The 11,312-nt window shown below is 39.1% G+C and overlaps 1 protein-coding gene and 1 pseudogene across 1 annotated transcript; one reads left to right on the top strand and one right to left on the bottom strand.

Moving 5' to 3' along the window:
• Positions 1-5,421: 5,421 nt before the first annotated feature.
• Positions 5,422-6,572, bottom strand: LOC138887872 (secreted RxLR effector protein 161-like). Its single transcript, XM_070169663.1, has 2 exons — positions 6,329-6,572; positions 5,422-5,549 (listed from the first exon to the last, which is right to left on the bottom strand). The coding sequence occupies exons 1-2, from the start codon at positions 6,570-6,572 to the stop codon at positions 5,422-5,424; spliced, it is 372 nt and encodes a 123-aa protein (XP_070025764.1).
• Positions 6,573-9,005: 2,433 nt separating this feature from the next.
• LOC138887871 (cytochrome c biogenesis CcmF N-terminal-like mitochondrial protein 2) lies at positions 9,006-9,688 on the top strand (annotated as a pseudogene).
• The last annotated feature ends 1,624 nt before the right edge of the window (positions 9,689-11,312 follow it).

Raw genomic sequence — 11,312 nt, 5'->3', positions numbered from 1 at the left:
GATCTCAAACCGGCTACGTTTTTACATGTGGAGGTATTGACATATCATGGATCTCCACAAAGCAATCTATTAATGCTAGTTCTTCGATTCAAGCCGAAATACTAGCTATTCATGAAGTAAGTAGGGAATGCGTATGGTTGATATCAGTCATTCATTTCATTCGAGAAATATGTGGTTTGGAATGTGATAGAAGACCCATAATTTTATACGAAGGCAATGCTGCATGTAGAGCCCAATTGAAGGGAGGATTTATAAAAAGGAGATAGAACCAAGCACATTTCACCAAAATTATTCTACACACGTGATCTTCAGAAAAATGGTGACATTGATGTGCAACAAATTTGTTCAAAGTTAAAATCAGGCAGATTTGTTCACCAAGTATTTCCCAATTGCAACCTTCGAGAAGATGCTATACAAGATTAGAATGAAGAGACTTGGATATTTGAAATAACGTTTTTATAGGGGGAGTAAAGTATGCACTGCACTCTTTTTCCCTTGCCCAGGTTTTTTCCCACTGGATTTTTCTGGTAAGATTTTTAATGAGGTAGCTTGGAATGTATATTATTAGTGTACTCTCTTTCCTTGACTAGGATTTTTTCCCAAGGTGTTTTTCCTAGTAAGGTTTTAACGAGGCACTTAATAATGAACATCCAAGGGGGAGTATTATGAAAATATTATTATGGATGTCCATTTATTACTCCGTTGTAGATAATCTTCTTGAAAAATATTATCCATTTAGTACTCCATTTAAGTTTATCTACAAGCAGCTGATGCAGGCAGGTTGCAACTAAATTAATGAAAGGACTTGCAGCAACTTCTTATTAAACAGATAGGTCGCGAGCAGATCATGCACACAACTTACAAGCAACTCAAGAAAAGCCTCGAAGCTACTTCCTTTCTTCTATAAATAGAGGAGATTTCAGTTCATTACGCACATCAGTTTGAAGTTGGATAATATATCAATCTCTCTCTATACTTATCTTTAGTTTATTTACTTTACATTCTTTATTTTATAACACGCCGCAAAAAATTGACTTTTATTGGCTTGATTTATAGATTTATGTCACGACCCTGGTTCTCCCTCTGTGAGCCATCGTGACGGCACATAGTCTCTACGACTAGGTAAGCCTAAAATGCGGAAGATAAACCAATTTGCGAAAGAAAATAATTTAAAGCAGAAATAGAGTAATAAAATAGCGTTTAAAAGTGCCGCTCGGCATACACAATATTAACTCTCAAAAACTAATATATTTTCCCAAAACCCGAAAACCCATGAATCACAAGCTACGAATATAATAAAAATGCTCTAACTCCGGAATGTCTACATCAACAGAAAAGATAGAAGGGCTATCACTAAAAGATATAATGGAAAGGAACTTCTCGGTCTGCGGACGCGTCAGATATACCTCAACGTCTCTGGAGCAGTCGCCTCACCTCAAGGGTGATAGGACTGGGGCGAAGTACCTAAATCTGCACAAGAAAAACATGCGCAGAAAGGGCATGAGTACACCACAGTGGTAATCAGTAAGTGCCAAACCTCGATTGGGTAGTGACGAGGAAGGTCAGGGCCCTACTGAGATAGAATAAAAATATAAGGTATGACAGAATAAGATAAGCAGTATAGTTGAAAGCTAACAATAATAATTTAATACAGGAAAATAAGGAACTCAATAACTGAAACAGAGGCAAAAATAATCACAAGGAAATACCACTCTTCACAAGGAATATAACCGGGAATCTCTCAGTATCCCGAGGATCTCTTAGTACCCTCAATATATACCAGGTATTTCTTGGTATCCTCAATATATGTTAGGGATCACTTGGTATCCCGAGGATCTCTTGGTATCCTCAATATACGTGCTAGGGATCTCTCGATATCCCGCACCTCAGCTCAAATCATAAATACGTGTAGGAGATCTCCCGGGATTCCGTCCCGTAGTCCCAAAGTAAAACACGTAACAACAACACAAGGAATACTCAATTAAGCTCAATTTTGTACCAAGTAAACATATAATTCTAATATAACATGCTTCACATAATGCAATTAAGGCAGTTAAGCAAATAAGCAATTTATTCAATTAAACATGCTTTTCTAAGCTAACAACAGGCTTAAATGCAAGCAGTATAAAACAGGAAAAGGAACACAATTGAAATTACTTAAAGAAAACAGGATTTTAACCAATTAGCTCAAGTACGCAATCGTCACCTCACGTACAAGGCATTTCAATTATCAAATATATACCAAATTCTAAGGGGAAGGTCCCCCACACAAGGTTAGGCAAGCCACTTACCTCGAACCAACTCAAATTAATCTGAAACCACGCTCTTGTCATGAGTACTCGACTCCAAATGGCCCAAATCTATTCAATTCAATTTCATAATGTAAATAACACTTCAAGTAACTGATTCTACAAAGAAATTCTAAGCTAATACGCGAAATTAGGTAAAATAACCAAAATGCCCCTCGGGCCCACGTCTCGGAATCGGGGTAAAATTTACATTTTCAGAATCCTCACACTCTCACAAGTTCAGTCATACCAAAAGTACCAAAATTGAACCTCAAATCATCACTCAAAGGTCTCTAATTAGTCAAGTCCTAACCCCCAAATTACCACTGATTTTCCTTAAATTTTATGTTTATAATGATAAAAATCACCCCAATAACGAGTTTAGGGACCAAAGACCTTACCTTAATGAACTCCTCTGAAAATGTCCCTTGAAAATGCTCCTCAAGGCTTCTTCCCGTTTGAAAAGAGGTGAAAATAGCTAAAATTCGCGAAGGCAAGGATTTATATGTTTCTGCCCAGCTAAATCGCTTCTGTGTTCATGGTGCGGTCCCGCTTTTGCGGACCAACGGTCGCATCTGCGACAATCACTAACTCAGCCTGTCTTCGCACCTGCGACTCCCTATTCGCAGATGCGGTATCGCTTTTGCGAAAATTCTCCCGCTTCTGTGGCGACTGCTGTTCCTCCCTATTTCCGCTTCTGCGATGAAAAATTCCGCTTCTGTGGCTACACACCTGCGGGACCCAACCGAAGGTGCGGTTATGATAGAAGACCAGCAGCTGAAGCTGCTCAAAAACTCCCAAATCTTCCGAAAACCTTCCGAAACCATCCCGAGGCCCTCGGGACCTCAACCAAAGGCACCAACAAGTCCAATACTACTATCCAAACTTATACCAACCCTTAAAACACCTAAAACAACTTCGGAACGACGAATCGACCACAGATTCAAGCCTAATAACTCCAAAACTCTAAAAATATGCGTTCGATCAAAAAGTCTGTCAAACCTCGTCCGAATAACCTAAAATTTTGCACACAATTCAACACTTCGGAGCTACTCCAACTTTCGAAATTCCATTCCGACCCTCGGATCAAACCCTCACTATCGAACCGGAAACCTCAAAATTCGACTTTCGGTATTTCAAGCTTAAATTAGCTACGGACCTCCAAGACACAATCCGAACGCGTTCCTAAACCCGAAATCACCCAACGGAGCTAACAGAACCATTGGAATTCCATTCCGAGGTCGTCTTCACACTGTTCTGACTACGTTCAAATTTCTGAAACTCAAAACCGAACATCCCGGCAAATCAAACAACATAAATAAACATGGGGAAAGTGATCGAGGTCAACCCTGCACTACTATTGAGTAGCGAGAGAGGTCGAAACAACTTTTACCCGATTAAGGTCGGGATCGATTTCCACAGGGAGCTAGATATTGGAGTCAAGTGTCTATCTAAAGCGGAGTTGTGTATTTGCTCTTAATTGTACTTCTACACATTTTTGGGTTTTGATTTACTTCTAATTGTGAGCACGTGATTTTTGCCTCACATGAATTACTCCTACAGAATTCTAAAGAATTAGATCTTTCTTTTAATTATTTGTTCTTTTAGGAATTATTGTAGAGTTTTTCTAATTATTTGCATTTTTTTGTTTGCATGTTTAATTTTATTTAATTCATGAAAAAAATACAAAGATACATTGCATTTGCATTTAGGACTTAATTTTATATTTTTAGATTAATTAGTAAACTAGTTTTTTTATAAAAATGAAAAAATCACAAAAATAGTTCATTTTTACATTTTTGTCTTTTAATTTTAGTTTATTGATTTTCCTCTTTTAATTTAGAATTAAGTGATTCTTACAATTTTATAATTAGTTAATTACTTCAATTTCAATTTTAGATAATTTAGGATTTTTAATCATTAGGATTTTTAATTAAAAATAAAAAGAAAAGAGAAGTGATGTTCTAAACGTCAATACCACACAAGAGATGGGGGGGGGGGTGATTTGTGTGGTACCCAATTATCGCTCTAGAAGAACCTGGTTCTTCTAGGTGTTCTAACTACTACTGTTTGCGGAATAAAGAGTACATAAAATAAAGAACACAAAGACTTTTACGTGGAAAACACCTGGCTCAAAAGGTAAAAAAACCACGACCTACTACTCAGTAGGATTTTCCCAAACTTCCACTAAAATCACTGAGCCAAAACAACATTTACAAAAACACTTTGTAAACCTAAGGATTAACTCTAATCCCGTTGTGGCACACAACCTCAACTATTGTGACAACTTCAAGTTAGCTTATAACTTGAACACTCAAAGTACCTAATACAATTGCTTCTATGAAAGCTGAAAGGTACAACTTTAAACCACCTACTACAATTTAACTAGAATAAGAAAAAACACAATGGAACTGGTTCTTCTATCTCGTTCAAGTAGCTTCAGATTTGCACACTTGAATCACACACAAACTGCTTGCAAAAAGCCTTGCTATTTTGCTCCCAATTCACGTTTAACTTTTGCGTTTTTGTGCAACACTTGTAATGTGAGAACATCCTTCAATTTATAGAGTTAGTAGATGAAGAAATAACTAGAGCTCTGATGCAACTCTTCTTCAACCTTTCAATCTCAGCATCATTAGCCCCACTTTCTTGCACCAAGGCTCTGACCTTGCTAATCACTGGTTCCTTTTTGGATGAACTAGTTTCTTTAGGAGTGACATTGACTTCATATTGCAAGCAAGCAGAGTATTAACTCAAAACTGATCCATGCTTGTACTAACCTCCCACCTTTTCATAGGTACATTGAAATGTGCAAGCATAGTTGTGAGAATGAAGCCATAGGGAATGATATGAGTTTTGGTGCCATTAATAACTCTATCAAGAAGCTGGATTATAGCTTTCAGTCACTTTCTTCTGTAGGTCTTGCGAGGGTTTCCTCTACAGATGAACCAGGTTTATCTCCCCAAACAACCATTGCACATGCGTCTTTGGTTAAGCTCACAGGAGTGGGTGAAGAATCAACCACTCTTGTCCCCTTTCCCCTCACAGTACTCCTAGCACCCTTGCTCTCCATTTTTGTTATTTTTACCACCAATTTCTCCAGATTCTGTAGTCTCAACACCTGCTATAGATCCTACATTTTTTTTTTCAAATCTACAGCAGCTTTAGAAATTGTCTCAGGAGAAACTTTAGAATCAGAAGATACCTGTTCAATTTCGGAAGAACCACTTTCTTCCCCCTGAGTAGCAGACTTAAAATAATCTAGGTAGTTTAATACGGTCAGGAGTCTTGAACATAATCGGTTCACTTGTAACGGATAAGTTCACAAGAACTTTGATATTTGGTAGGAATCTGCTCATGATCCAAATATAGGTATTTCAAATTATACAGAGTGTAGAAAACATATCGTGTTATCTTGATGAACCAGGTTCTTCATTGATAATTCTCTTGTGTAAGTCTAAATTTGCCAAAATAGAGAAAATATCATTAGAGATTAATGAGTCATTTTAACACATGGCACAAGAGTATACTATGGAAAGTATGAGACTGAGCAAGATTTAATCTAACCATACACAATTTACAAACTTTCTAACCAAATATTTTTTTTTCATTTTTTCGTTTAACCTTGAACTGGTCCTTTTAGGTGATCTTAATTATCCCTAATTTTAACTTGTTCCTCTCAAAGTGATCTCTACTTAAGGCTTTTGTGAAGATGTCAACAATTTGCTTGTTAGTAGCACAAAACTCCACAGTGATCAAGCATTTCTCATAGTTGTCCCTCAAAAATGGTGTCTAACATCTATGTGCTTAGTTCTCTTATGATGAATCGGATTCTTAGTCATACTAATAGCACTAGTGTTATCACAGAAAATAGGGATGCAACCAACTTCAATACCAAAATCCATCAACCAAAATCCATCAACCGTTAGCACAATCATGAAGCAACATCAACATACTCAGCTCCAGCAGTAGATAAGGCCACTGAATTTGCTTTTTAGTAGCCAATGACACAAGACATGAACCAAGGAAGTGTGTCATACCTGAGGTGCTCTTCCTATCCACAAGAAAACCTGTATAGTCAGCGTCAACATATACCACTAGGTTAAAGTTACTACCTTTTGGATACCGAAGGCAAAGGTCAGTAGTGCCTTTCAAGTATCTCAATATTCTCTTGACAGCAGCCAAGTGGGATTCCTTTGGATTTGCTTGAAATCGAGCACAAAGCCCTACACTAAAAACAATGTCAGGTCTGCTAGCAGTAAGATACAAAAGAGAACCAATCATTCCCCTATACAACTTCTGATCAACAGATGAACCAGGTTCATCTATATCCAATTTTATGGATGTTGCAATAGGAGTGTCAATTTCTTTGGATGTTCCTTCCTGATTTTGTTACTGAGGAATAGGTTCATGGACAGGTTCCCTCGAGGTTTGAGGATCAGTTCCTCTCTAGTCAGTTACCCCTATTATGTTGCCCTGGGTGGAAGGACCTATTCCATCACTTGTTCCTTCCTACGATGCATCTTTAGGCTGGACTGTGGTTTCACCATTTGAATTTCTTATCAGCCCAATCTCTTCATTATCTTGTTCCTGCCTCTTAGAAAGAATGTTAGTTTTAAAAAAAATAACATATACATTTTTCTACACATATAGTTCTTTTACTGTATATCTTATAAGCTTTACTATGTGAAGAATAATACTCCCTCATTACTTCTGGGATCACACTTACCTAGGGAGTCTTTGCCATTGTTGTGCACAAAGCACTTCCATCTAAATGCCCTAATATGGGATATATTTAGCTTTCTCCCTTTAAGTGACTCATAGGGAATCTTCTTAATAAGAGGTCTAGTCATGCAACTATTTATGATGTAGAATGCAAAAATTCTGCAAACTTAGCATTTTCAAATTCAGTTCCATGATCAGACCTATTTGATGCAAGTTGATTACCTAGTTATTTCTGAGTTTTTCTAACAAAAGAAGTAAACATGTCAAATGCTTCATCTTTAGATGTTAAAAACAATGTCTAAGAAAATCTAGAGTAATTGTCGCGCCCTCTTTTTCTTGCGAAATCGGGTTTATGACATTTGGAAGGATAACTCATTCCTTTTGGGAATTGGATTTGACTTGAAGAGTCGCCACCTAATGATTAAGGTGCATTAGGACACCAAGAGGGTTTGATTTGAGTAACCAGAGATTGGGTAAGGGCTTGAAATTATCCCAAGGGGACGGTGTTAGGCACCCCTCAGGACCCACTAGTGTGGTTCCCGGCAAGACTATTGTTGTGAATTTAGGTGCAAATAACATGTAGGCAAATGAAACTTCAAATAAGAGAGGATTTTCACGTAATGGTTTACAAATAAACAAAGTTGGAAAGAACTAAAAGAAAGTTGATTTTTCTTAAAAGAAATAGTTTGAAACCTTTAGAAGAAACAAAGAAACAAAGGGAAAGGGGGCTCTTAGGTTTATTAATAATATGGATCACCCCACACAATGCCCGGTAATCACTCCTCAATGAGGGGCTACACGTGACATTATCGTGTGGTCATCATATCCATATCTACCATTCCCACCCCGTTAAGGTATTAAAGCGCGGAATGGTCTCGATTACTTATTGCATGCTATTACCCGTCCCAATCCTTTCAGTCCCGGAGGCATTTAGGACTACTAATCCTAAAAGGGAGGGATATTAGGCTTATTTGTAGTTTCAAAGGCAAAAATTCTAAGGCGGAATACAAAACACGTATTGCAAGTTAAGGAAAGCACATAACAAGCAGAGGCTCAGATATACATCTTTAAACAAAGAAGCATGTAATTAGCATGACTTACATATACTATTTAGGGTCTGATTAAATACTAGATATGAAAGAACTTAAAGGTTGAGGCAGACTGATTTATTACATAGTTTAGATAAGAAACTCGAATCAGGCCTGCCAGCTGGTTGTAGTTAATAGAATAGATTCAGTTTATAAACTTTGCCCTGCCCTCCATTCTCTCAAGTACCTCTCTGCTTCCTCTGCTTGCTTTCATGTAGTTTATTTCTTAGGTAAAAAAGTTTATTCCGGCTAGACTTTCTTCTTCTCTTAACTATATCCTAGTTAAGAGAAGAAGAAAGTCGTGCTTACTCTCACATTCTTTCTTGTGTTGTAAGAGGGGCGAAAGGGAACCAGAGCAGCAAGCATCACAACTAGTGACATTCCCCGCCACAACAGTTCCACTTCAAGGTGAACGGACTCCCGCAGCACTATACATTTCCCTGAGGCGCCTAGCCTTTAGTTCATTTGCAAGAGAGAAGGCCTAGAAAGTCAGTCCACTAGCAGTTTCATTGGCCCTTTTGAACCCTAGCTTCTCCTTCGATCCAAAAGCCGTCAATCGCATGTGCGATGTGTCTAGAGTTTACCTTCGGATCAGACCTCAAAAACAGAAAGAGAAAAAAAAAAGTGTCTTCGTGGCAACTATGTTATACAGTCCCGTGACATCCAAGTTTGATTTTCGAAATGAAAGATTGAGCAGCTGCTGAAGATGGAGCTGCAGAGGGTAGTTCCGGTAAGAGAGAGAAAGTTTGATTGATAAGGGCATTCTGTGAATGGAGGAATTGGCACAAATCTGATCTGAAGTAATGTGTTGCCGCGAATCGGCTGAAAGAGTTTCAATAGGCCAGGAAACCATTTCCGCTAAAGAGTTCTCTATTGCAATGTTTTTTGGCGGGTCGCGTTCGTAATGGAAAGAAAGATACCACTACTTCGCCTCTTTGTTGGACCGCCGGCGCGAACACAGTGGTCTCTGACCAGGACCAGGAACCAATTCGAATTTGGATCTTGACATGTCGGTGGTTTTTAACCGTAGGCATTTTGCCAGGAAGTTGGTGGGCTTATCATGAATTAGGTCGGGGTGGCTGGTGGTTTCGGGATCCCGTAGAAAATGCTTCTTTTATGCCTCGGGTATTAGCCACAGCTCGTATTCATTCAGTAATTCTACCCCTTCTTCATTCTTGGACCTCGTTTCTTAATATTGTTACTTTTCCATGCTGTGTCTCAGGAACCTTTTCAATACGGTCCGGATTGCTAGCTCCCGTTCATAGTTTTGCTACAGATGATACACGAGGAATCTTTTTATGGCGGTTCTTCCTTCTAATGACCGGCATATCTATGATTCTTTTCTCCCAGATGAAGCAGCAGGCATCTACCATAGAATTCGGACTTCCGGGTAAACCCGGCGGCTTCTATGAAGAAGGCGGCGCAAAGGAGGCTCGAGGGCTTGTTAAGGAAGGCGGCAAGGGCCGACGAAGGGTGGAAAACGAAAGGCGTTTTCTGGTCCCCCCTGAGCCGGGGGGTGCTTGTGGGGGGGGTGTGCCACGACGAAACAAGGGAATGAAAGGCCGCTTTGCGTTGGATGCTCTTTAACCTCCCCACAATGATGGCTCTGTTGTCTTGGGGAGCGTTGAAGCTTGCTTCTTCGGAAGACTTTTCTTGGTCATCAATACGACCTGTTCTTAATAGAACCGATCTTATTCTCTGAACAATCGGAATTTCGTACTTCTGTCGGATCCTCCCTATCTCCTGATCGAGCTTGTGTAGGTAGATGTTGCCTGGTAGGGCCGATAGTAATACACTGTGTGGGACGGAGTAAGGGCCCTTCTCACCTCCTACGAGTCGTCCGGCGGAAAAGACTTTCTGAATGGGGTAAAAGAACTTGGGATCGTCGATCTCTTCCTTAAAGATTGGGATGAGTCGATGTCGGTCGATGGTGTGAAAACACTTCCTGATGTCGAATTCCAAAAACCAGCGAGAGGTTCCCCACTCTTCTTTGATCCGTCTTAGGACGGAGTGGAAGCCTCGACCCGAGCGGAAGTGCGATGTGTCTGGAAACTCGAGATCGTAAATGGATTCGAGTACCATTCTGATCGCCTCTTTCATGATCCTTTCTATAGGTAGAACTACTGTGAGCAGTCTAAACTTCGACCCTTATTTCTTTCTTAAGGCTTTCCTAAGTGTTGGAAAAAGATCCTATAGACACGGTATCTACTGAATTCAGAAAGCAAAATAAACTGAATACGTACTGGTTAAAAGGGGTAGTCAGATTATCAAAAGAAAGGCAAGTTTTAATGAAGGTTATAAGTTCTGCAACTGATGGTACCTGTTATTACTGGTTTTAGTTCTATACGTGAATGAAGCGATTCAGATTCGATTAGGAATTCCTATAGACATGCTTTCTATACGTAGTTGATTTTGAACCTTATAGGCATGGTATAAAAATGCAGAAGACTCGTTTTAAACCTATGAAAATGGTATCTAGATGCTAAATGAACATGTTATCCAGGTGCAATTGGATGTTTAAGTCCTATGAGCATGATATCTAGGTGCAGAAATTTGTTTAAGACCTATGGACATGATATCTGGGTGCAATTGATCGTGCAGATTAAGACAATCCTGTAGGCATGATTTCTATATGAATATGGTAGCCTTATGATCATGATTTCCATATGAATGTACGATATACAGAATTCAGAAGGAACTATAGGCATGATTTCTAATTGCATATGGAGATTTCCAAACACCTATAGGCATGATTTCTATATACAGATTCAAAATTCCTAGAAACATGGTATCTACCCATTTTGCATATATAGTTATCTGCTCCTTTTTCACTAACCATCCCCAAGAGTTTATTACAAATTATTACAGCCCGAAATAAAATAAAAAAATTCTTCAGAAAATATTAATAAAAGTACAACTATAGGAGAGCCTGATTCAGACTTCATGTCCGAAATATGAGGTAAACCAACTCTATGAGATCATGATCCAAAGTCTTTCTCCCATTTGAATGTGTCAAAGTTCCCTAAGAGCCTCAAAGGGACTCCGGGCAATGCTCACACCCAAATGTATAATCAGATTGGGACAAGTGCAGTGTGGAAGGGCCAGCCCTCAAGTGTCCAAGTTCAGAGGCAACTCAAAGGGTCCCAAGGCAAGGCTCACAAGAGGGGGGCAGAACTTAAAGACTAAGAAAGTGTGCAAGTGCAGAATAGAA

Source organism: Nicotiana sylvestris, chromosome 3 (genome assembly GCF_000393655.2).
Source record: "Nicotiana sylvestris chromosome 3, ASM39365v2, whole genome shotgun sequence".
Taxonomy (NCBI): domain Eukaryota; kingdom Viridiplantae; phylum Streptophyta; class Magnoliopsida; order Solanales; family Solanaceae; genus Nicotiana; species Nicotiana sylvestris.
The sequence above is the reverse complement of the archived record's forward strand: the minus strand, read 5'-3'. Positions and strand labels throughout refer to the sequence as shown.

Bases quoted from the DNA above. Each gene is read 5' to 3' on its own strand.
- LOC138887872 (XM_070169663.1), bottom strand. From the start codon at position 6,572: ATGATTGGTTCTCTTTTGTATCTTACTGCTAGCAGACCTGACATTGTT. The intron at 5,550-6,328 runs GTATGACACACT...TAAACTACCTAG, and splicing joins GGATAGGAAGAGCACCTCAG to ATTATTTTAAGTCTGCTACT.